At 50.9% G+C, this 24627-nt stretch overlaps 2 protein-coding genes across 3 annotated transcripts; both read left to right on the top strand.

The window, feature by feature from the left end:
- Positions 1 to 214: 214 nt before the first annotated feature.
- LOC140662253 (uncharacterized) lies at positions 215 to 4518 on the top strand. The gene is made up of 6 exons (XM_072885490.1): positions 215 to 310; positions 568 to 666; positions 885 to 1038; positions 1336 to 1409; positions 2047 to 2142; positions 2275 to 4518. Exons 1-6 carry the CDS (start codon positions 215 to 217, stop codon positions 2533 to 2535), a joined length of 780 nt encoding a protein of 259 aa, XP_072741591.1. The 3' UTR covers positions 2536 to 4518.
- A 1392-nt stretch (positions 4519 to 5910) lies between these two features.
- On the top strand, positions 5911 to 23891 carry INPP5B (inositol polyphosphate-5-phosphatase B). 2 transcript variants are annotated; one of them, XM_072885133.1, is made up of 22 exons: positions 5911 to 6171; positions 6305 to 6384; positions 6841 to 6938; positions 7331 to 7360; positions 7843 to 7953; positions 12401 to 12494; positions 13880 to 14050; positions 14772 to 14873; positions 15279 to 15393; positions 16061 to 16177; positions 17033 to 17220; positions 17819 to 17930; positions 18097 to 18206; positions 19113 to 19248; positions 19855 to 19965; positions 20624 to 20786; positions 20941 to 21176; positions 21766 to 21879; positions 22246 to 22330; positions 22720 to 22847; positions 23104 to 23215; positions 23554 to 23891. In XM_072885133.1, the coding sequence occupies exons 1-22, from the start codon at positions 6115 to 6117 to the stop codon at positions 23676 to 23678; spliced, it is 2595 nt and encodes an 864-aa protein (XP_072741234.1). In that variant the 5' UTR covers positions 5911 to 6114; the 3' UTR covers positions 23679 to 23891. The 2 variants fall into 2 exon arrangements, with proteins under 2 accessions (XP_072741234.1, XP_072741235.1); XM_072885134.1 differs by lacking the exons at positions 5911 to 6171; positions 6305 to 6384; positions 6841 to 6938; positions 7331 to 7360; positions 7843 to 7953 and adding an exon at positions 8598 to 8684.
- The last annotated feature ends 736 nt before the right edge of the window (positions 23892 to 24627 follow it).

Here is a 24627-nt window from a genome sequence, read left to right as displayed (position 1 = left end):
TGCTTGTCGGGCTGCCCAGTTGCTGGCTGCAAATGGACCTTGTTTGGGACATCTTGTCACTTACTGCCATCCACATCCCAGCCACAGTGTGACTGATGCTTCCCACAGATGCCTTTGGACCGTGCAGAGGCTCAGGAGGGGATGCAGGGCTTGCTGAGTGCGAGGTTGGTGTTTCCTTCACCAAGGGGGAACTTTGTGTCTTCCAGAGCACAACATGGCCGCCAACGCCTCGGTGGCCGCCAACGCCTCGGTGGCCGCCAACGCCTCGGTGGCCGCCAACGCCTCTGTGAATGGTACAGAAGACACACTGGTAAGGAAAGGAAAGGGAAAAGGAAAGGGAAGGAAGCCACTGGCTGGGCTGTTACAGCCCCGCGGGCAGGGTCTCTAGCCCGACTGGTGTCTCGTGGGAGCCAGGAGTCCCATGACAGCATCTCCTGGGGTGGAAGGGGAGCACCTTGGGCATGGCGGGCGGGTGCACAGAGGCAGCCCCTCCAGACAGCGAGGCCGTGGCTGGGGATGTGAGGAGGCTTTGCTGCACGGTGACACTCTGGTGTGTTCTCCCTCCAGCTCACCTGCCAGAGCTTTCAGTGCTCTGGGGAGAGGTGTTACCAGGATGAAGCCCATGCCAACGAAACGGTGACCTGCCATAATGAGACTTACTGCGAGGTACGGAGCTCGCTGAGATGGAGGCACAGGGGGGCTGTGATAGGGAAAGTCTGTTTTCCCTTTCTTTATATCGGGAATCCGCAGTACTCTGTTAAGTCTCTGTCAATCTCCTGTTTCCCTTCTCTTTCTCTGTTGCAGTCTTGTCAGTTATTTTTGGTCCTTTGTAATGGCACCCGTTCACACTCCTAGCATTTTTTCCTTTGGTTCTGCTATTGCAGCTTTATCGTTTCTCCAGCACGAACTACACAGCCAGGTGCAGCAGCGCATGCGGCACAGAGATGTGCAGGACCAACGGCAGCGTGAGCACGCAGCAGTGCACCCTGGACTGCTGCGACTCCCCTCTCTGCCTGCAGCTCAATGCCAGCTCCTACGGTAACTGCCCGCAGGGTCCCCTGCAGCGGTCTGAGGGCCTGAGGTTAATCCTGCTGCACAGGAGGGAGACGGGTGGGCAAAACCCTGTTGCAGAGGGCTGGCCGGGACTGCATCGCCACATTTCCTCTGCCCTGGGGCTTGCCCTCCTTCAGAGCTGAGGCGAGGGGAAGGGGTGGCCCAGCAGCTCCGGCCACAGCATGAGCCTCGCTGGTGAATCTGCCCCGTGTGCAGCTGTGGAGGGCTCTGTGCGGGCTGCGTGCTGAGCACAGCCTCACAGGGCTCCTCGTGTGTCTGCAGGTGACCTGCCACCCGCCACTGCGCCGCCTACGACCACCACCACCACCACCACCCCCCGAGCTCCCCCCCGAAATGTAGGTACTGGCTGGGCAGATGCCGCTGTGGCCGTGGGCTCTCCTGGGGGCTGCGGCCGCTGGGATGGCTGAGCTCCCACCTGGGCGTGGGGAGAGGGAAAAGTCCCTCCTGTGCCTGCTCTACAGGGTCGAAAGCTGCCTCCGGAAGGGGCACAAATCCTTAACGAGCTTTGAAAGGAAAGAATGCATAATGAGCCCTGTCAAACAGGCCTTTTCCCAAGCCCAGCACTTTCATCGGTTCAAGCAGTTTGAACCGACTGTGTGGTGAGCCTTCCTCACAGCCGCAGGGAGGGCGCGGGGACCGACAGGGCATTGCAGCCTTTTCTGAGCCTACATGGAGGGGAAGGTGCTTATCTTTGCAGAGCCCTGTTAAGAGGAAGGAAAAGGAGACTTGAAACTTGTTTGCTACGCTGGTGTTTCACTGAAGTTTCCTGCAGTTTCAGACGGGGCGCTGTTAGTCTTTTATCTCTCTCTATCTAAAACACCTGAGACAGCAGTGGCCAAATACTGAGAACAGAGGGGGATTTAGAAAGGAGCCCTCAGGAAAGAAGGGCTGTCTGAAGTTCAGTTCTTGTCCTGGGAGTCCTGCTCTCTGGACTGATGAATATACAGTGTCTCCTCTGGTCCTCTTTTGTAGGGGAAAGTGTGTGCAGCGTTCTCCTGTCAGGGGGACGGATGTTTCAAAGGCAAGAAGACTCTTGCTAAATGCATTGTCGGGCATGACTTCTGTGAGGTATGGCCTTAGGGCTAAAAAGCAGGACAGCTCATGAGCTGGGATGTGCCCAGGAGCCTGAGCGAGTCCCTGTAATGTGAATACTAAAGGCTTGGCAGGACCCCCAGGCTAATGTCTCTCTCCTCCTTCCAGATTAAGAAGATGGGCTTGAATTACGTGGCAGGATGTAGCAGAGCCTGCAAGGCTGCCAAACCAGTCTGTGCCGGTGGGATGAAGGCTGCCTGTTACCAGGAGTGCTGCCCAGCTACCCCGAAAGCTAGCTGTCTGAAACTGGATGGCAAAGTTCATGTCAATAGCGCTGGGCAGGTGACTCCGGCCCCGCTCTTGAAGCTCATGGCATCTGGGGTGGTCCTGCTCCTGAATTACAGGGTCTCAGCTTCCCTCTGGGGGTAAGCAGCAGTCGGGGTGCTCCGCAGCCTGCCCTCCTGCAGCTCAGCTCCACAGCGCTCATTAGGGTCCCTGTCTCTCTCTGACTTCAGCCAAGGCCGCTACCCAACGCCCTCTGTTACGTCCCTGTCCCAGGAACAAGGTGGCCCGGTTGCAGGTGGCTGCTTCTCCCCCTGTGCAGGTGTCTCTCACCCACGGGGTGACCCCAGGCCTCTGAGCGAAACACGGTGGCAGTGGCTGCAGGTTGCTGATGGGCTCCGGTCTCTGTTCACGTTGTCCTGCAGCACAACGTTCCTGCACGCTTTGCTTCGAAAAGAGGCTGCGGGCGTCTGCTCGGGTGCTCTGCCCAGGGACAACGACTCCCATTTTTGAGCTGCTCAGTGGATGGGTGGATGCGGGGCTCCCTCTCGGCGTGGTGAGCTGGCGTTCTGCTTTGTACCTCTGGCCGGTCACAGCAATGACACTGGTTCCCTGCTCGAGCTCCTGCGGAGCAGGGGGGCTCTGAGCAGCTGCCCTGCGGGATGCCCTGCTCTGTGGGATGCTCTCCCCTTTCCACTGTTGCAGCACCCTTTCCACCTGCTTCCCAGTCCCAGTTGAAGCCTCTTCGGGGTTACAACTGGAGAGGATGAATTTCTGGTGCCCCGGTGCCTCGCTCGTGCTTCGTGTGCACCCTTTGTACCTAAGCCAATATCGTGTGCAAGAGACACTGAAGCATGCGGCAAAAGCCAGGTCTCCTCTTGTGCCCCGTTCCTGGGTGGCTAGTTAGGCAGGAAAGCCCTTTCATTAGCATGCTTAAGCAGCAGTAGTTTTTTCCCCTTGTCTTTCCAACAGCAGCTCGTGCAGCCGCCCTAAGGGCTGGGGCCCTCCCGGCTCAGCTGGCAGGGCGCAGGTTCCTGACGGGCTGGCTGAGCTGCTCCAAGCTGTTCCTGAAGCCCACGCAAAGAGAACTTCTGTCACCTGGGGGCTGCTCACGCAGCATGGTAGCACACGACTGCCCCTCCTGCACAGCTAGCAGAGGGCCACCACCCTGCTCCTCTGGCTGGCCCTTCCTGCCTGCTTGCGGGCAGCTACACTTGCTTGGAGTTCAGTGCACTTGGCTCGGTACTTGCCCTGCACAGGACCCTGCTCCTGATCCCAGCCCTAAGCTCCACTCTAAAAGCCTGCACCTTCCCAGGACTGGCGAGTCCTGGCTCCTGCTTGGTGTCTGACATTTCAGTGAATTTTAAATACTTGTAATTGAGACTCCCCCAGTGTATCCAGAGGAAAAGCACTTAATCTATGCACTAAGGAAGCTACAAAGAGGTATTCTTCCCTGCCCTGCCAAAAACCTGTAGGCCTGTGAGACTTGCAAGCTAATTATGGTTTCTGAGAGCTGCTGCAGTGTGTGCCTCTGTGCTGCTGGGACTGCAGATGCTGGAACGAGTGACCTCAGGAGTAGGAAAAAGAGGGTGTTAAGCCTGCTTAAAACCCAGAAAATTCTGCCTTGACTGAAGGCACAGGGTCTGCTCTAGTTAATAATCTGCTTGCAGCGCAGCCTTTCTGGGCATCCTCTTACATGTTAGTTTAAAACTGCTCTGGTATTGAAATATCCCACCTGGGTAGGTCAAATTAGTAAGTCTGTGTTTCATCTCCAATTCTACGGCAGGAAAAGGGGCTTAATCTAAAAGTGTCTCATGTTTTAGATGATCCTGTATCACATCTGTGATTCTCTACTGCTGAAGGTAGAGCAGAGACGTGAGCATTAGCCTGTAACATGACCCCCCCCCCCCCCCCCCCCGGCGCTTCCCCAGCCTGCTATTGCATCACCCGGAGCTGGCGCGTAGCTCGTCGGGCAGAATTCACCGGTGTCAACGCGCTGCTGAGCATGCAAACGCATACTCTGCTGTCCTCTGTCGCTGTTGTATCTTTAAAGAAAAGATTGCAAAAATATAAAAATCTGCATGCCAGTCCCCCTGGGCAGGGACAGGGGTGTTTGAGTGTGGCTGAACACGCGCGACTCGGGGGAAGGGGCGGGAGAGCCTGGGTGCGCTGGTTCGAGGCGCAGCGCTGGCTGGCCCTCGGGAGCCCTGCGCTGTCGGCGGCAGAAAGGCTTTGCTCTGCCAGCCCTTACGAGGTGCTGCAGGCTGAGAAGTTCTCGTGCAGCGGATGTGGGAACTGGATGAAAAAAGCCTGACTGAAGCGATAGCCGGCCCCTTCCACGTTGCAGGGCAGCCTCAACCAGCCTGCTGTTCTGGCAGATCGAAACCGCAGCACAGGGCCTGGGGCGTGTTTTTAATTTGTTTCAGGCCACAATGTCAGCGTATCCATAGCAAGTGAAAACAGGATGAAACTCGGGGCTTTTCTATCTCAAAAACACCATCCAGCACCACATTTCTTGTAAGAAGAGAGGTTTAGCGTTTACAGCAGATATTTCGGACTGTTCTCCTTTCGTTTCCTCTCTGCAGTCCCTCGTCTATTCTGCACAGCTGCTGGAGCGCAGAGAAGGGAGCGGAAAGGCAGACAGCAGTGGTTACTTGAACAGGCTGCTTGGCTTTTCCATCATCTCTAGATCTTGGCTATTGCTCCTGCATTTGTGGAAAGAGCCGACTTAGCCCAAACTCGCCTACCTCTACTGTGCAGAAGACAGCGTCGGGCGTCATGCGTTCATTTGCTAGCCCCTGCTTCCAGGCTCTGCAGTAATTCATTGGCATAATACACCGGCAGCGCCAAAGGTGCCTTACGCCAGCTGGGTCTTCCTGAAATTCAACAAAAAATTAACTCGAGGTGCTACTGAAACGAGAGCATCTCCTGAGTTCAGTAGGAAATGAACCCTTCCGCCTTCCCGCTAACGCCAGAGCCTCCTCCTCTCCCCTTCCCCTCGGGAGAGGTCTGCAGCACGCTCCCGGGCACCGGTGCCCGCCAGCCCCGCCGGTTCCGCGCCTTCCCAGCCGTTCGCATCCCGCCGTGCGGGTGCGCGGGACCCGGTCGGCTGCGGAACCGCCCCCGAGCCCGCTGCCCGGGGCGGGGAGCGGCGCCGGGCCGGCCCCGCGCCGCGGGGAGCCGCCGTGCGGCTGCGGGCGCCGGGCGCGATCGCTCCCGCACCGCGCGGGGCCGCCGGCGGCTCCTGGCGCGGCGCCGGGATGCGCGGGGGGCAGCGCCGGCCCCGCCGCGTCATTCCGCGTCCGGCGCCGTCCCGGCGAGCGGCAGCGCGGGCCCCGCCCGGGGCCGGTCCCGGAGCGAGGGGCTAACGGAGCGCCTGGGTGCAGGCCGGGAGCCGCGGGGCCGGGCCGGGAGGGCGGCCAAGGGCGCGGGGCGGCCGGGGCGGGGCGGCCCGGGCCCGCTGCCCGCCCGGGGCTGGGGGGGAGCCGCCGCGGGGGGGGGGGGCCCGGCCGAGCGGGAGCGGGGCGGTGCCGGCGGCCGTAGGGCCTCGCCCGGGCAGCGCGGCGGGGGGCGGGGGGCGCCGCGGGCCGGGCACGACGCGTCGCGACAGCCGCGCTGAGCGGCCGGGCCGGGGGAGCCGCTGCGTCCCGGTCCCCGTCCCCGTCCCGGGGAGCGCGGCCCGGCCCGGCCCGGCCGGCGCCACCCGCTGCGCTGCCGGTGCGGAGGATGGACCAGTCGGTCGCCATCCAGGAGAGCCTGGCGGAGCGGGCGACCTGCCGGATCGTATCCTTTGCCTCGGCCCCGCTTTGCGCAGCCGCCTGCGGCGAAGGCCGCGTCCCGTCTGCCCCCGCCCGGCCGGCTCCGGCCGCCCGCGGGCTCCCGTCTCTCTCCGCGCTTCCTTGACCCTCGGCCGAAGGCGGTGCAGGGCGTCCTGGCCGCCGGCGAGAGCGTGGAGAGCCGGCTCCTGGGCCTGGTGCAGAGCGGCGGGGAGCACGCGTAGGTGCCGGCGGCCGTATCCGCGGGAGGCGGGCGCGGGGCGGGCGGGCAGGGTGGTCCCGGCGGGAGGAAGCTCTGCGGAGAAGCCGAGAGCTCTGCAGGCCTCTGACAGGCCTCGGAAACCGCCCAAAGCTCCATCCTGTCCACCGGGATGGAGTCCGGCAGGGCAGCGATCGGAGGCGGTGTGCCTCGGCCTCGCTCCGGCTGCGCCGTGGGGGTGGTCAGGGGGAAAAGGCCGGGCCGCAGGGGTGCTGGTCTGCTGTTCTGCCAGTGACACAAATACGTTCTTACGTAAATGGCGGGGCAAGCAGGTGGGCGGGCACGTGGTCGAGAAGTCTGTGGGGTCTGCATGAGGCTGCGCTAGCAGGCACTGCAGGGTGGGACGGGGTCTGTCCGTACCTGCAGAGAGGCCAGAATCGAGGAGGCGTTACCTCCGTGTCTGCTCCGTGCTTGCAGGATCTATGTGTACACTCACCGGCGGATGGCCATAACAGCTGAGGATGTCTGGCTGGAGAGAGTTATCCCGATCACAGAGGGGTTTGCAGTGGAAGAAGGTACTGACACACTTTGGTGGCTTAGCGGCCGCCTCCAAAGAAGGGGATGAAGGGGTTTGGAGTCCAAATTTTGTTGTTCTACTTGCTGAAATTTGGGATCTCTTCAGCCTTTGCATTTTTTCTTCAATTTGTAATCCCTGGTGACACTTGGGCGTCGCATGGCATAGCTGGAAGGGCCCTGCTAGGTCAATTGCTCCGCAGTCTGGAGCACCCTGTGTCCTACCAAGCACCAGCCGTGGCCTCCTGCCCCAGGAGGTTTGTGCTGCCTGTCTCTGTTGTAGAAGGAGTATTTGGGTTTGAGGAACCCACCGAGCTCGCTAACCTCAAAGTATCAGCGCGGTCTGCAGACGTGTCACTGAGCTTCGTCACTGAACTTTGTTTTGCTTTTACAGTTGTACTTGACAGTGACCTTCGTGTCATCGGTGAGTTCTGTTGTTGCTTTAACGCCTGTGTTACCGGTGCCCCTGGGCCCTGCACCAGCTGCACGCGGTGAGGCGGGAGCGGGGGCTCTTGTGGTCGGACTGTTGACCGGGGGATCTTGTCTTGCCGCTGCGGGGGAGCTCAGCGTGCTGTTTGCCGTGATTTGGTTCATGGTAATGAGTTTTGTCACCCCAGTTCAACCAGAGGGATGATTTTTCCAAATGCTTTTAAACTGCTACTGGAAGATTAATTATTGTCACTGAATGAGCAGAATAAAAATTATTATAAACACTGATTTTTACATTTTAAAATGGCATTCTCATGTAGAATGTGGAGAAGGACCATGATAGGAAGGCATGGGGAGACTTGTTGCTGAAGTCTGTGCGCATGCACACACCGGCTGCTGTAGAATGGAGAAAATGCTCGGGTTCGGAAGGCTTGTCAGCGCTACCCACAAGAGCTCTTCTTCTCCCAATGTCTTTAGGCTCCGACGTGACTATCCAGATAAGTTCAGAAGACGATCGACTCACGGTGCGGTTGCCTTTTGGTTCCCACACGCGCACGTTCCTTCAGGAGGTCAGGAGGTGCAGCCCAGGTACGAGCTCTGTCGTGTGCTGGGGGTGCGGGCAGTCTCGGCTGGTGTGTTGCATTTGTGCATTTCTCCTCCGTGTGGAAGAGCAGCGTCAGCCTTTCTGCTGCTGAAACTTGCACAGAACTGTGGCGATTTGCAGGGGTGAGGGTTCTCCATCGTCAGACAGCTCAGCAGAGCTGATCAGCGTTTCGGCTGAGCAGATGTGAGTACCGTGACAAGCAGCCCGCTGCCTGTGCCGTGCAGAGGCCAAATGGAAATTCGTTGTGAGCCGGTGCTCTGACAGACCAGGCAGAGTTCCCACGGTGGCAGCTCGCTTCGTGTCCGCTCGCCCTGCTCTCCCGTCGTGTTCAACCGCCTCCCCGGCGGGCGCAGGCTGGCACATTTTCAGGGGCTGCCCGCTCGGCGCTGCCCGCTCGGGTTCCGGCTCGCGTCCCTCCCCACGGCCGCGGCCGTCCTGGCCTGGCCCCCGTTTCGGCCGGGGGGGGCTGGCCGCCGTTCCCGCGGGGGGCGGCCCCACGGAGCTTCGAGCGCCTGGGTCGACCCCCGCGGGAGGCGCGCTCGTAGCTGCCGCCGCCACCGCTGCCTGCGGCCACGCCGGGGGCGCCCGTGCGGCGCTGGGCTGCGGCGCTCCGGCTCCCGGGGGCGGGCCGGGGCGGGCCGGGCGCCGGGGCCGGGCCGGGGCGGCCGGCGGCGCCGAGCTGCGGCGATGTCCGCGGGCGGGCGGCCCCGCCGAGGTGAGCGCGGGGGCCCGGCGGGCTCCCGCCGCGGGACGGGACGGGACGAGGAGCGGGCGGGGGCAGCCCGGCGGGGAGCGGGGCGGGCGGAGGAGCCGCCGCGGGCGGGGGAGCCGCGCAGCCCGGCGTCTGTCCGGGGGCCGCCCGGCGCTGGCCCCGGGCGCTCGGGCAAGGCCCGGCCGCCCTGCAAGGGGCGACGCCCGCGGCTCTGCGGAGGGGCGGCCGGCGGGGCCGGGGTCTGCCCGCCCGCCCTCCCGCGGCTCCCGGCGCTGTGCGGCGCGGCCGGGCGGCGGCTCCGGGCGGCGGGGGCAGCCCGCAGGCACGGCTCCCCGCCGCCTCCGGGTGCCCTTTGCGGGCGGGTGGGGCGCGGGGAGCGCGGGAGCGGGGCCGATGGCGCGGGGAGCGCGGGAGCGGGGCCGCCCGCGCCGCCGGGGCTCTGTCGGCGTCGGCCCATCCGGAGCCCGGCAGCCTCCAGGCGCCCCGGGCGCTGCTTGCGAGGATCGCCAGGGTCTCCGCGGCTTTGCGGATCTGGTGCCGCTGCTCTTGCTCCGCTTGCCGGCCCTCGGCTGCTGCTGGGCTCTGCTGGGCGGGGGCAGCCCCTTCCTCTGGCGGGGGGATGCTGGCGGCCCACGCCGCGTCCCCGCGGGTCCCGGTGTCCCTGCAGAGCGCGCGTGTGAGAAGATGCCGAGAGCTGAAGCAATTCCTGGAAGTCAGCGTGGGATTCAAAATCTGAATTACCCCATTTCGAGTTTGCCCACTTTCATTTAGACTGGGCTCCTCTTAATTCATGAAGGCGCAGTTTGGTGTTGCTGGCATTCCTTCTTTTTAGGTCTGTGTTTATCAGTAGTGTATTAAAAAAAAAGAGAAGGGATGAACTTTGTAACTCGGGTGACAGCGCAGCATGGGCTGAGCCAAGGTAGGATGTGGGAACGTTCCCTCAGACGTGGTGTTTTAACTGGTAGCGTAGAGCTGACTGGGAGAGGCTTGGGCATATCTGCGTGCTTAGGAGGAAAAACATGCTGAATGAAACGCAGCCCTGGCTCCTTTGTTGGTGTATTTTGTTGTATCTGGAGCACAGTAACGCTCTTTGGACGGTAAGCTCCTTGGGAAGTAGCTCTCCTATCAAATAATGCTTTTCAGCTTTGACAAAATTGCCTTTTCAAGGCTTTGTTGTGTTTTTCTTGAGTCGGAGGAGTCTAGCGTTCTCCCCCCCCCTTGTATTAGCAGAAGAAAATGCTCTCTGCCATCACTTGGCGTCTTGGAACATAAATTGATATAGAATGAGGTTTTGTCTGCCATTTTCCAGGTATAGCTGTAACTCATTCTGTCCTTAAATGAACACGCCTACTGAGTTAGCAACTGTCATACGCAAATCGAAGCACATTTAAATACTGTGTAAATGCTGCTGTTTGCTAGTAGAGTGATATTAGTTCATTGTATCTTCTGTGAACTAAGGCTGGCTAATGAATGAGACCATCTATAAAGGGATTTAAATGTGCTTTAAACATGCTTTACCTTGTATGGTTTATGTTCACAATTTCGGTTAAAAACCCTACCTAAAATCCTATCTGTGTGCATGCGTGTGCAGTCCCTGTCACAACTGCAGCGTTGCTTCATTTGGAACAGCGCAAAGAACAAACGTGCTTCCCTGAAGCCCGGAGCGGCGCGGTCCTGCGTGGGCTGTGGCTTACACTTTCAGTAAGGAAGGAGCAGACTGGCTAAGACTGATGTAACTAATGGCAAGGCTAATTTAATTCTCCCTTTTGAGCACTAAGCGTGGGTCCCGCTTAATCCAGAAGATATGATACATTTTCCTGCTGTAGAACAGTACTATACTGTACTGCACATTTTTAACAAGAATGTCTTTATTACTGCTTAAACCTCTTTTAACTGCAAATCCTGTCTGATTCAGGCCATGCGCCTTCTGCTGTTCTGTAATCTCTGCACACAGCCCTTTATTTCTGTGCCCTGTTCAGTGCTTGAACGAGGCCGTTACCTTGCTAAAATATTCCACTTCAGATTGCTAATGAATAGACCCCTCTGGCTAGAGCAATCTGTGTCTAGATATAAATTTATCTGAAGGAACAGCCCTTTTCCAGGGCTAATCTCTTTCTTAGGAGAATCCTACCTAAAACTGATTGCCGCTAATGAGGTTAGAATGCAAAAGTGTGTGATATGACCGTGATCTTTGGATCGCATAGCAGCCGTGGCAGCAGCACTGAGCAGGCTCGCAAGTCTTGCCATTCTGGCACTAATGCCTTCTGCGTGCTGGCAAGCGGTGTCGTCCTGTATAGGTAATAAAGCCTGAACTTCTGCTCCTTTCCTGTTACAACAGTAACAGTTGTCCGTTAAAGTGAAAGGTCAAGTTGGTTCTTGTCACTGTCAAGACACATTGCATGGTCTTTATCGGGAGAGCTTGCAGAGGCTCAGGAGGTTAAGTACTTAATGCCCGTGGAGAAAATTTACGGCTCTGTCCCAGCTCACTGAGACCACGCTCCACAGTGCATCTCTGAACTGCGTATGCTCCTGTTCAGTTCTATGTGACTTTGGCCGTGCGATCTGTAATGAGGCTTGAGTCACGTGCTCTTCTGCAGCCAACCTCTGATAAATCCTCTTTACACAGTCTTTACTCTCAGAGAGCTCTTGGGCAGAAGAGGTTTTCCAAGCTGAGAATATGGCCACTTCTTGTCAGCTTGTTTTATTGTAAGTGCTTAGGTAAAGTACTTCAAGTTCTGTTTCTGGTTTGTGCTCTTGTCCTGGAGAATGTGCTATGACAGCAATAACGTTTTAATTTTTCTGGATTGTGCTCACTGAAGGAGAAGCTCAGCTGAATGACTGGAACCTTATAAACTTAGGAACAATTTCTATATCATCATTAGATTTGTGTGCTAAGTAGCACAATCTTGAGATTGCTGTTTGTGCATCTTAAACATGGAAACCTCCATGTGGAATCCTCTTTTTTAACTGCTATTTTGCCACTTGTAGGAGCAGAATGTCATAACTGAAAGAAAATGCTGAAAGACTGGTCAAATTTTGCTAACGTAGTGTGGTGGTCACACCTGTATTTAGTTACATTTGCATGATAGCTGCCCTGTTATTTTTTTAGGAATGTGCAGTTTGCATCAAGGCACTTGTTTCTGCTGAGGCACCGTGGTTTCATGTGGTGACTCTGTACTGCACTGCCTTGAGGGGGGAGACGCTTGCGCTTTACTATGTATTTGCAGATAGGTAGAAACCCTTTAAATTGTAATGTGAGATTTTTTCGTTTTCCCCCCCCTTTTCTTCCTTTCTTTGTACTTCCTGTTTTGCTTCAGAAATAAAAAACCTGTTATTAATATACATTTTTTTGTATTCCCCCGATAAAGCCCTGGATTTTGTGCTGCTAAGTCCTGGTTTGGCTTGGCTGTAAGGAGAGCCAACAGGAACCTGCTCCCGCAACGGGCAGGCAGCATGCAGCAGTTCTGCTGCTCTCCGTGGCCACACGGCATGCTAGGGTCAATTCTTCCTCTGGAGGGGAAGCTGCATGGTCACAGAACAGTTCTGTCAAAATAAGCTAAATCTATCAGATAACTGAAAGAGAGACTGCGGGGCACTTTGTTTCTCCACACAAATCTAAATTATATTCTGCTCACAGATTTTTGCCAGTGTTTGCATAAGTGTGTTGATAAATTAAAGAACACTTTGTGTTTAATGTGAAACTTCTTGGTTTTTTCCAGAAGTGGCTGGCTCTGAAGGTGTCAAACAGAATGGAAAAAAGGTAGCAGTTAGTCAGAACCGGAGCCACGACAGCACCGATAAAAGCACTCCCAGGTACGGTATCTCTTGCTTCTTGTGTAGGTTTGGTGAAGCAGTTGAAGGGAGAGTTGTGCACGTCAGCTCTTTGTGGAAGGTCTAGTGAGGAGTAGAAGTGGTGGCAGTGTTCGTTTGCCGGTTTAGCTATGCCTCCCCTATACAGAGGATCTCTGCATAGTGACAGTAAATATATATAGCACCAAAGTTCTGGGTACTTCTGGGTGATTGTGTATGGATGGAATGAACTGCGGTGGGCAAATTGTTGATGCTTTGATGTCTAGAGGAAGAAGAAAGTGCAGAGAGCTTTCTGCCTGGGCTTCCTGGTTTTCAGCTGGAAACCGAGTGGGGAAGTTGGTCTCTCTGGTGCCTGCGTGTGAGGTCTGTGCACACACCAGTGCTCGAGCAATCTTGCGGCTGCATTATCTAGTTCCATCTGCCGGCAACCGTGTCGGTTGCGGTCCTCAGAGGTGGTGGGATCTAGAGCAGAAGTTGGCAACTTTTTGTGAAGAGAGTCTGCAGATTCTAGTTAGGAGAGAAAAAAGTTCAGCATATGCATGCTGTCAAAACTTCAGTGGGAATTTCAGCACAGTCTCTCAGGACAGTCCTGGCTAGTCCCCTGGTTGGGCATATTTTTGCTGTTTAGTGGGACAGGACCTGCTAGCGTTGTTTATTTTGAATTCAGAGAGCTTTGGCTCAGGGCCACCATGTCTCACAGATACACTCTTAAAATGTTACTGTTTCATTTTCCAGTTCCCAGGACTTTGTGGACCCTGCTGCGTGTCCTTCAAAGTCTGTCTGCGTGCTGTCCTTGGCACTGGTGTGCAGGCTCTTGACCTTAAAATTTATACCATCCACTTGCTTGTGGGAACTCCCAAGCTGTGGCATTATTATTGTTGCAAAAGGAGTTTGCAGAGCCATGAGATACTAAATAAAACCACCTCTACCTCCACCCACTCTGTGCTGCCTCCTTTCTAGGCAGAGCTGGGAGTTTTCCACCAGAAGGCTTTTTAAACAAACACAGTTCTTCATTCTTCTGCTGCGGTCAGAAGGGCTGAGCAGAGGCAGCGGGAGATGAGGTGTGCATCTCCTTGCTCCAGTAAGCAGGAAAGGTGTACAGGTTTTGTATCAACATCCACGTGCGAGTAAGGCCTGCTCTGAATCAACAGGCTGCACCAGGGCAGTGAAAACCATTTGTTACTTCAGTTAAACTGGTTTTATCTAGAGATGTGAACTGTTCCGAGAAATGCTCAATTGCAGTCTTGTTTGCTTATCCCAGACATTTATTATCTGTCTTTAGTGAAACAGACAGATAAATGCGAACCAAGTCCTGGGTAGCAGAAATAAGCTGTTTAGGGTGTGTGTATATCCTGGGTTTCATCATGCAGTTTTGCTTTCGTTTGCAGGCAAAACAAACTCAAACCTGAAGTGACAACTGAAATGGTGCGGTCCTCCAGCGTAATGGTTTCAAACAAGGCTTCAATCTTATCAGAACCAAAGTTTGGACTAAGAGATACTATTGTTAAATCTCAGCTTGTGCAAATGGAGGATTCCTACACACACATCCAGAGCTTCAGGTAATGATCATTCCTGAGAACTTATTTTTGCGGGAGTAAGTTAGTTAGCGTAAGCTGTCAAAATATCTCATGTTCGCTATTTCATCTAGTATCCCTGCAAATAGGAAACTTTGTAGAAAAGCATGATTCATACTTTCCAGAACAGCTTTCTTTCCTCGTTTAGGCATTAGCAGAGAAGAATTTTGTGCATGTCTCTGTCAAGGCTTGCCTCATGGTTCTTGTTGAGAAAACGGCCTTTTTGAAATTACTTTTCCCTGTGCTTATTTCAGACTGGGTCTGGAAATGCATCAATTCTGTGCACCTCTGGCCTTCTCTCTCACTGCTTCTGTTCACTACTTATCCATGTAGTTGTTCCAATAAGCTCATGAGAGCTTGGGTGAAATATGTAATTAGGACCAAAACTTTACTGTGTCTGAAACCCTTTTATGCATGTCATTCTATGAATTTATCATTTCAAACTGCTAGCGCACAGCTCTAGGTTTTTTTTTTTTAATATACTATATGTAAAAATGTGTATCCTTCTGTAAAACATGTCTGTAAAGATGCTACTGTAATTAAATAATTTTAGGGATTTAAACTTTGTCACATTTTCCTAATTGCCCCCTCGAAACATGTTGCTCCTAAATAGTTATATGTAGTATTAAGTACACGGGTTAATAATGGTGGTATTTCCATCAGCTCTACAATTTGCACCTCTGGGATTTAGTTAATTTCTTTGCAGATTTTTTGTTGGGACTTATAATGTGAACGGTCAGTCACCCAGGGAAAGCCTCCAGCCTTGGCTGAGATGTGATGCTGAGCCTCCAGACATTTACTGCGTGGGGTGAGTGTCTCTTTCTGGCCCATCCTTCCAAACCTGGGCTGTGGGTTGCTTGCTTGTGAATCTGTAGCATGGAGGTTTTCAGCCGAGATGCCACAGCTGAGGAATGTTTGCATCGCCTTACTCCATTGCGCAGCTTTAGAGTGTTGTGTTTGCGTAGCCTGAAAGGGCTGTTATTCTGGTGGTGTTTGGACTCTCTGGCACTGCAGCGTTACAAAATCTTTAACGCCATTCAATTTAATACTAATAGTAATTTAGCTTTACATTTAACATACCTCTAAAATCAGCATAACTGAATTTGAGGTTATAAATTTAGTGAGTATAAATTGATTTAGTTCTTTCCCAGAGGAAAGGGCTGGAGAGTTCTAAACAAGTGCATGCATCCATGGGTTCCTTCCTCTAACACAGTTTCCAGGAGCTCGATCTGAGTAAAGAAGCCTTCTTTTTCAATGACACACCGAAGGAAGAAGAATGGTTTAAAGCTGTAACTGATAGTCTTCACCCAGATGCCAAATATGCAAAGGTAAATGTGGCTTTTGGGGAGGTTTGAGCGTGGAATCATTTTCCACTTGGGCCTCTTTTCCCTTTGCTTTTTCTTGTTCTCAAGTGCTCTGTCTTCCAGACGCTCATTGCCTGCAGGCTTTTGCTCAGTCAGAAACGTTCTGAAGGTGAAATAGGTAGTGCTGCTGTGCGGGTGCCGAGGCAGGGGGCAGGACAGGAGACCAGAGCTAGGCATCCACGCATAAAGGAAGCTCCTGCTATCTTGGGGGAAGAGAACAGGAAGTACTTTAGTTTCTTCCGTGTCCGTCTCCACAATGCATGGTGGAATGAGTTGTGAAGGTATCTTGGTAGGAATACTGCTTATATTTTGGCTCCTGCTCCTTATGTCTGCTTTGTGTCTTGTCACTGTTGTTGAAGGGAAGCTCTTTCCATGGGCTGTGCCTGTGCTTTAGGTTTTGCTTTGGGCTTCAACTTTTGTTTACCGGGGTGTTGGTCCCTGGCTCCTTCCTGTGCTGTGCTGCTGGAGTGCCTGTGTACTGTGAGCCCAGCTGGTCTATCGGATGAGCCTGGAAGTCTCTTTTTCTTCATCTGTATTTTGGTGACCCGTGTCCTGGACAGGGGGGTGATGTGCCTTCTCTCATCAAACCTCTCCCATTCTAGTATTTAATGGAATAGGATCTGTTTTTCAGGTGAAACTTGTGCGGCTCGTGGGAATCATGCTTCTGTTGTATGTGAAAGCAGACCTTGCTTTGAACATCTCCGAGGTGGAAATTGAGACTGTGGGAACTGGAATCATGGGGAGGATGGTAAGAATGGCAACTGTGCATGAGAAGGGGTGAGGTTTAAGAGAGCCCTGGAGAGACCCTCTCCTTAGATGTAGTGGTTATTCCTCCAGCTAAGGGATCAGCTGCCTTTAGAGTCACATAGTCCTGTCCCCGTGCCGGCTCAGAGCGTTGCTAAGGGAACTGCCATGTGCTCGTAAAGGCTCAAAGACCCTGAGGGAGAATCTTCTCTGAAGGCTTTTTTTCCTGATAGCATGTGCTGGGCTGTGTGGGGCCTTGCTCTCATGAGATTTGGATGCTGGCTGTGATTTTGCCTAAAGCAAATAACACAAGGAAACATGAGTAGAAGAAACATGTCTATCCAGATTAGTTTTCCTGAGGAGGACTTCCTGGTCTCTTGCCATTCCACACCACTGGAATGAAGTCTGTGCCCTTTGAACATAGTTTCTGTGAACACTGCAGCTGTAACTTGTCAAAGGTATTTTTGACCAGCTAAGCCATGTGCTTCCTCCTCCATTTACAATTTTTTTATGGTTGTGTTGAAAGATCCCATGTGTTGCTAAATAGGTTTTGGGACTTGCTGAAGTAACTGATGAGCTCTCTTACTGATTTTAATTTCCTTTTGTATTAGCTAATTCCTGAATTACAAACCGAGTTGCATGTGCTTGCTTGCTGTGTTCTGTTGTAACTAACTCACATGAGTTACTGACTTGAATTCATTAAGTAGTTATCACTAATTGACATTTTCAGCCTTTTCCTTCCTCTGGAATTAAATCGTCTGCCTCAATGTCTTCTGGCTTGTCCACTGCTAGTAACTCATTTGTGGATTCATCTGTTTTGTGGAAGCTTCTGACCAATGTCTTTGTCTTTATCTTTCAGGGTAACAAAGGTGGTGTTGCCATAAGGTTTAAATTCCATAACACTAGTGTGTGCGTTGTGAATTCTCACCTTGCAGCTCACACGGAGGAATATGAGCGGAGGAACCAGGACTTCAAAGACATCTGCTCTCGGATGCAATTCTGCCAATCGGATCCAAATTTGCCCCCTCTCACTATTGGCAAACACGAGTATGCTTCCCATCTGACTGTGTGAATCACTGCATGTGGCAAGCAGGAACCTTATGAACGTACTGGGGTGTGAGGTTCTCTCAGCAGGGATGTGAGAAGGGCTGCCCAGTGATCTCATCATCAGCCCAGAAGGGCCAGAAACGCTTTACCGTAACCCTGGTTTTGAGAGTGGTCACCTATACAGTTCTGACGAGTCACTTGCCTTCTTATGCTCTTCCAGGCCTTGTTTTATTTTCAAGCATGAAGTGGGAATGGGGCAATAATATGCATCGATTTCCCCAGTGGGTTGTGGGATTTAGTCGGTTTGGAATATTAAAAGCACCAGTTATTAAGAGGTAGTGACAAACATGCAGAACAGGAATTAAAAACAGCCAAGGTAGAAGATGTAGCTTCTCTTTGAAGTTTTCACTCTTGCTTGTTCTCTCTGATGGAGAAGCAGACACAACATCCACCTGATCACGTTGCGATTAGAAGAGCTCATGCTTGCATTAGATGGTTTAAGGCACTGCTGCAGGGCTGTGCTTCCAACTCACGGCCAGCTTGCGTTTTGGACATCTTTAGGCCTCTGTGCAGACTTCTGGTGTACATTCTTTTTCAGTGTGATCTTATGGTTGGGTGACCTCAACTATCGGCTGGAGGAACTGGATGTGGCAAAAGTGAAGCAGCTTGTAGATGAGAAAGCATTTCTAGAGCTTTGCCAATATGACCAGGTACTGATGTCTCACCTACCTGCAGGTGGTGCTGAGGATGCTAGTTAGAAACTGCATGCGTACTCCTTAGCCTTCTCAGTGCTGAACATCTCCCTTTTAGTTCATACAGGAATTATGCTTCAGCTTATTTAAAATTAAATTTCTTGTCTTTTTTTTTCTTTTGTAGCTAAAGAGGCAAATGAATGCAAATGCAGTCTTTGAAGGCTTTACAGAAGGAGAGATTTCTTTCCAGCCAACATACAAGTATGATGCTGGCTGTGATGACTGGGACACAAGGTACGGTGATTGCCTCATATGTGATGCTACCAATGGCTAATGTTATCACTGAAGGAAGTAAAAATAAAGCTAAAAAGAATTGCAGATCTAATGGCTATAAATAGGAACAGTTCTGAGATTATTGCTGCTCCTCTCCCTTGGTTCCAAAATCCATCTCCAGTTTACATCTATTTGTGTTGCTTTTCTTCCATTGCTATTTGTCAGATACTCCTAATCTTTTTCCCAGGAATAATCCATTGGGTTTCCTCTTAGTTAGAGGTGTACAAAATTAAGGAATAATTTTAAATTATTTTTGTTTGGTTTGGGTTGGGTTTTTTTTCCCAAGCCAAATTTTTAGGATCTTTTATTTGCTGATATCTGCTATACTTACTCAGGTCAGACCAGCTAGGGTTCGAAATGGTGCATTTGTGCTGTCTGTAGCTGAGTGCATTCTCCAAAAGACTGCGAGAACCATCATTCCTGTAACACACTACACAGAGTGGCTGACCTGTTCTTAGTAAACTGGGAACATTGGCTTCAAGTGCGGGAATGAAATCTGTGCAGCAGTCAGTGAAAAAAAAAATTCAAATGTGAACTTTAAATGTAGAGCCCGAGTTCTTATTTTTCATGGTTCTTATGGTCAAAAGTATCTCCGAGTATTGCTTTGTATGTTAATTGTATCAAAAGAACAAAACAAATAATTGCATCTTTGAAGAAGTAGAAAGTAAAGTATGATACAGAGGTACCTAACAGTAGACAGTAAAACTTTTTATAACTACTCAGAGAAACTGTGGAAAATACAACTTTGACGGAGAACTAGCTCCAGGCCATGTCAGGAAAACAGAGTCTGGGAGAGCGCTGTTCTGCCTTGCATTGTTACTCCACCTGAACTGTGCCTGGAAACTGTAATTTTTACCTCTGTTTTAGTGAGAAGTGTCGTGTTCCAGCATGGTGCGATCGGATACTCTGGAAAGGGCACAACATTGCTCAGCTGAGCTATCGCAGCCATATGGCTTTGAAGATCAGTGATCATAAGCCAGTTAGCTCTGTGTTTGATGTTGGGGTAAGTACATCAGTGCTGAAGGAAATAACTCTGCTGACCTTGTGCTCTGTGTGGGGAGAGGGTGAAGGAGGAGGGGGGTTCTCCTGCTGATTTCCCTCTCCTCCTGCTTTTATGGCATCCACAGAGAACAATGGCTTAAAAGGTGGGCTAGATAAGATCCTGCGATAGGATTGCTGTTCATAGTAAGCTACGGTTGTGTTAAGTGATACTTCAGTTAAGCAGAATAATGCATGGATATCTGTAGGTGTTTTTTCAGAAGCGTTATTTTGCCTTTTTTCTTATTTTCCTAATAATTTTCACAGAAACTTGTAGTGCAGGAATGCTACCTCATTGACAACACAGCAGTGTGTTGTCAAACTTTTTTTTTTTTAAAAAAAGTTGATCTAGTACTGACTGGGTGACTCTTGCTAGTTATGGCAAGGTCCTTTACTGTTGGATCCTGAGGACAACTTGGAGCATTAGTGCTCAGGTGGCTCTGTTCATTACATGTGTTGTATGTGCTAGTGTGCTGCTAAAATCAAATCACTTCATAGGTTTCCAGCTGTGTTACAGCTCTCCTGCAGAGGCACAGTAAATGCCAGTTGGTGCAGCGTGTGTCCTTTTCAGGTGAAGGTTGTGAATGAGGAGCTCTATCGAAAAGCCTTTGAGGAAATCGTGCGCTCCCTGGATAAGCTGGAGAATGCCAACATTCCCTCGGTGACCCTCTCCCAGAGAGAGGTAGGGTATGTTCGTGTGCTGTGACTGGGTGGAGGAACTGAGCAACCCTACACCCCTGGAGTGTATTCCAGCAGTAGAAGATGGATTCTAGACGCCAGGGTCTGGTTCCTAAGAAGCAGAATATTTTGACTCCCAACTGTTCTCTGTTTACAAGCCCTAGAAATATTTGTTTCTGTTTAGATTCAGGTAAATTCCATTCACAGTACCAGGCTGAAATGTAGGGTGTGTTACTCCCTGAGGTGGGGAGAGAGAGAGTAAAAGGGTAGTTTGCGGCCCTTGCTCTGACTTGTTCTTTGAAACATAAAATGTAAATTCTGAAGGATTTGGAGAAGGTCACAAAACTGGCATTTGCTTTGTGTGTTGGGGACTAAAAAAGATAAGCAAATGAGACATTTGAGGCTACAGCTATTTTGTTCTCAAGTTTAATCGAGGTTATTTGAGGGGAGCGTTTGTTTTAAAGGGCCCACTGATGCAAATGACTTTAGCCTACAGAGTAAGCAAATGTAATCCTTTGTAATCCTGGAAGAGATGGGATGCGGGAGCAAGAGGGTTAATCTGGGTGTCTTGCTGCTTAATGATTAAACTACAGGACAGGGATTGCTGCCAGTGCTTGGCAAGGTGGAATCGGCTGATGATGTTGACTGACATTTGTTTCCAGTTCCATTTTGAGGATGTTAAATACATGCAGCTGCAGGTAGAGAAGTTTACAATCCGCAATGGACAAGTGCCCTGCCAGTTCGAATTTATCAGCAAACCAGATGAGGAAACCTACTGCAAGGAGTGGCTGATCGCTAATCCCAGTAAGGGCTTTCTGCTATCAGGTGAGCTCCTCGTTTTCATCTCATGTTAATGAGCTAATATGCCACCTTCTGGCTTAGTTCTCTCTGCTGTTTTGAGAATGCTGTGCCTATTTGCAGGCTTATTGGTTTAATACCTTTTTTAATTGAGTATGGGTTTTTTATCCTCTTCCGGCAGATGCTGAGATCACAATTGAGTTGGAGGTGTTTGTTAATAAATCAACAGCTACACACTTAAACTCTGGAGAGGAAAAACTTGAAGATATCTTGGTCTTGCATCTTAACAGGGGGAAGGATTATTTTCTATCTGTAACAGGAAACTACTTGCCAAGTTGCTTTGGGTCTCCCATTCATACGCTGTGTTACATGAGGGAACCGATCCAGGACATGTCAGCAGAATCCATTCGGCAACTTGTGAGTTAAAGACAAGATTCCCTTCCGAACCCACAAGAACCATTAAAACTAGATGTTAAGTCCTGTTTATAGCTAAAGAGCCTTCTTCCTGGTCCGTAGTCTGAGAATGCTGATAGAGCTTGTGCTCTCCAGTGCACCATCTCCACACCTTGCATTAGTTCTTCACATGGATGAACCAACCCATTTCATATAGAGAGCACTGAAAGTAAGGTCCCATTTGCTCTGCCTGCACATTTAGAAAAGGTGTGCAACTTCTAAACATAGACCTTAGACCTTTTCCCTGGAGCCTTTGGCTTTCTCCGCATTGAACGGAGATGTGTGTGTATATGTGAGGCACGATGTAACGTTTCGATAGAGCTGAGTGTACGTGAAGCGTGTTTATGAGAGCAGTTTGTTTCTTCTGTCTGGACTTTTGATATAAATGTGCCTGTTGTACTAGTCCTATATGAATACTGGTGAGTGAAGCTGCACAGTTTCTTAACAAGTCTTAATTCTCAGGTATAAGCTCTGTAAAGCATTTTTGCAGAGTTGAATAAGAACTTGGCTAGCTACCTTTTTTGTTTTTTCCCCTCACACCTCTCTCTCTCAGACCCTGATGCCACTAGAAATGAGTGATGATGCTGTTCAAGCTGAAAAGCCTATGGACATTCCAAAAGAGCTGTGGATGATGGTGGATCACCTGTACCGCAATGCTTCCCAGCAGGTTGGCAGTGTTTGTACTGGAAACACAAAATAATTTGTTTGCGTTAGGTTTAGTTTTGAAGAAGATACTGGTAATAGCAATCACTGCTAACTGTGGATGTTTGGCCGATGGTAGAGAGAGAGAAAGGACGTCTGTGATAAGTGATCCTGGTGCCCCGGGTTGCACCGTTTCGTGATGGTGACCCTGTCTGCGTGTGGCATGCATCAGCCACTCTACTGCACTCCCACAGCCTTACTGCTTGTGGTGGGATTTGTGCTGATAACTACCAATCTGGAGAGATTTTTCCAGCCAGATTATGATGACATTGCTCTGTTTACCCAAATAACTTTTATTTTCCTTGAGACTGACTAATTGTCTTCTTTGCAGGAGGACCTGTTTCAGCAGCCAGGCCTCAGATCAGAATTTGAGCAAATCCGAGATTGTTTGGACAAAGGAATGCATGATACCCTCCGTATCCTTTTAGCCTGCTGTCCGGTAAGGCTCACCTTAGTGATCAAAGCTGAAAAAGATTTTATCAGTCTTCTATGTTCCACCATGTTTTTTAAATTACCATCTCACATCTCGGGGTTACCGAGATCTGCAGTTCCTCACTACTCCTTGTAATGAGTACGAACGCCTCTGCTAAGTCCTTGCGATGTTGATGAATGATTGTTGATGAATCACGTAAGTGTCCGACTGCCAACGGAAGCAGCTTGCTACGTGGAGTCAAGTGATTTAACTCAAAGCTGTGAACAGTAGGAGGAGTTCCTGGAGACCAAAGCAAAGATTAATGTTTCAGCAGAAATACGACCAAAATAGATCACGCTGTGCTTGCCTCTTCCTTAACTGTCTTTGGATCAGTTGGCAGCAACCACTCGGTAGCAGAAGCCCTGCTGCTCTTCCTGGAAAGCCTGCCGGAGCCTGTTATCTGCTACAGGTTGTACAGCAGCTGTTTGGAGTGTGCCAGCAACTACCTGCTAAGCAGCCAGGTATTGCCAGCTTTGCCGTGAGACTGTTTCTGTGATTCCGGAGGGAGGGAAGGCAAACTGTTTTATGCCAGACCAGTAACAGGTTTTTGCTTTCAGAAACGTAATCTGCTGATGATAGAAAGGATCTAGAACTGGTGCTTCTTGGTTATTAAGAGCTGTTAGTATTTGCAGACAGGGTGATGTTGGTAGTAGATAAAGCTGCTAAGCCATTGCCATATCTTCAATATAAATGTTGGGTTTTTTTCCCCCTCCTCAGATCATCTCTAACCTGCCAGGGTGCCATAAAAATGTATTTGAATACCTAATGGCATTTCTACGAGAACTACTGAAAAATTCAGGGAAAAACCATTTGGATGTGAATATTCTCGGTAAGGCGAGCAAAATAACCATTCTGTTCAGAGGGGCTTTGCAGTTTGTATAACAAAACACATTTCTCCAAAGTGAGTGCAGTCATGGCCTCAACTGTTTTGAAGCATTTACTAATGAGCAAACAGTCCAGAGAAAAACAGTCATTGCAGGAGCCTGAAAACAGTTGTAAAGTGACTCAGAGATGCACAGGTCATCAGGTTTATCTTACCCCATTCTGAAGCCAGGCACTCTCTCACTTTGACTGATTGGGGTTGGTGGAATTACCCTCGATATCCTGCTGCTGCCAGGCTCTTATTGTATGTTTGTGTGACTTTTTTTTTTTTTTTTTTAAATACAGCTAGTATATTTGGTGGCTTGTTACTTCGACCTCCTCCTGGACGTCCTACACCTGATATAACTGAAAAGAAGAAAGCTCAGCAATTTATCCATCAGTTCCTCTTGAGAGAAGACAATTTACCATGAATTTCAGATGCAGCTAATCTGATTTTTAGATATCAAATTACTGTAAAAATTTTGGGTTTTGTACAGTATACTGGCTTTTTTTTTTTAATATCATGGTATTTTATACAATCTGTTGCTTTTGAAGGTGCAGATCAGGCAGTTTGAATCAGGTGTTACTTTAAGCTGTAAAGTATATCAAAGTTCTAAATAAGCTGTATGTAGACAAGCAAAAATATAAAAGCTGATATTTACACTGTATTTTATTTAACTTGTATTAAAACTCAGAATTTTTAAGTCCTTGTTATTTAAACAAAACGATCTTGGTGCATTTTTCCAGCCTATCTGCCCGTTTTCACTGTTGGCTGGTTTAGGCTCTTGGTTTGACAGTGATTTGAGTCACGCTGCGGAAGGCTTGGAGCAGCCCCCTGCCATGGTTTATCAGCACCGCGTCTTGGGTAGCAATATGGATGCGTTACCTGAATCCGTGGGGTCTTCCACTCCCCACTCGTGCAGCTCTGTGAGACCACCTAGCAAGGTGGACCTATGATCCAATGGCGGTGAGGGACTGGTCTGCAAGAAAATGGGTTTATTTTAAAAACACGCGCCAGCTGGTGCGTAGGGTGCTGCGTCTGGTGCTGCAGATGGGGGAAGGGTGTGGGGAAGAGTCGCGGGTGCTGCTGTGAGGCACGGAGGCCCCTGCCCTGCCCCAGCTCCCTCACCCGCCGCAGCTCTAGCTGCTTGTCTGGACTGTATTGTGCTTGGGCACTCCATTCAAAGGAGGTGCTTGGCAATCCTGTATCTTGATGAAGACTTTGAAAGCGCTGAGTAATGCCTGAAGGCGTTTGCTGCCTGTCGCTGGGCACTGACGACCGGTAGCAGCTGCCGCCTGACCTGTCCTGCCGGGATGCCGAGACTTGTTTTTGAACGTGCTGAGGTAAAAATGGAGTATCGAGGAAAACTTAGCTTAGCT

Source organism: Ciconia boyciana, chromosome 21 (genome assembly GCF_034638445.1).
Source record: "Ciconia boyciana chromosome 21, ASM3463844v1, whole genome shotgun sequence".
Taxonomy (NCBI): Eukaryota; Metazoa; Chordata; class Aves; order Ciconiiformes; family Ciconiidae; genus Ciconia; species Ciconia boyciana.
This window is presented reverse-complemented; position numbering and strand designations above follow the sequence as displayed.

Coding starts and splice junctions, on each gene's coding strand:
- LOC140662253 (XM_072885490.1), top strand. CDS start 215: ATGGCCGCCAACGCCTCGGTGGCCGCCAACGCCTCGGTGGCCGCCAAC. Junction 311..567: donor ATGGTACAGAAGACACACTG/GTAAGGAAAGGA, acceptor TTCTCCCTCCAG/CTCACCTGCCAGAGCTTTCA. Junction 1,039..1,335: donor GCTCAATGCCAGCTCCTACG/GTAACTGCCCGC, acceptor GTGTGTCTGCAG/GTGACCTGCCACCCGCCACT.
- INPP5B (XM_072885133.1), top strand. CDS start 6,115: ATGGACCAGTCGGTCGCCATCCAGGAGAGCCTGGCGGAGCGGGCGACC. Junction 19,249..19,854: donor GCTCTGTGTTTGATGTTGGG/GTAAGTACATCA, acceptor TGTCCTTTTCAG/GTGAAGGTTGTGAATGAGGA. Junction 23,216..23,553: donor TTTGGATGTGAATATTCTCG/GTAAGGCGAGCA, acceptor TTTTAAATACAG/CTAGTATATTTGGTGGCTTG.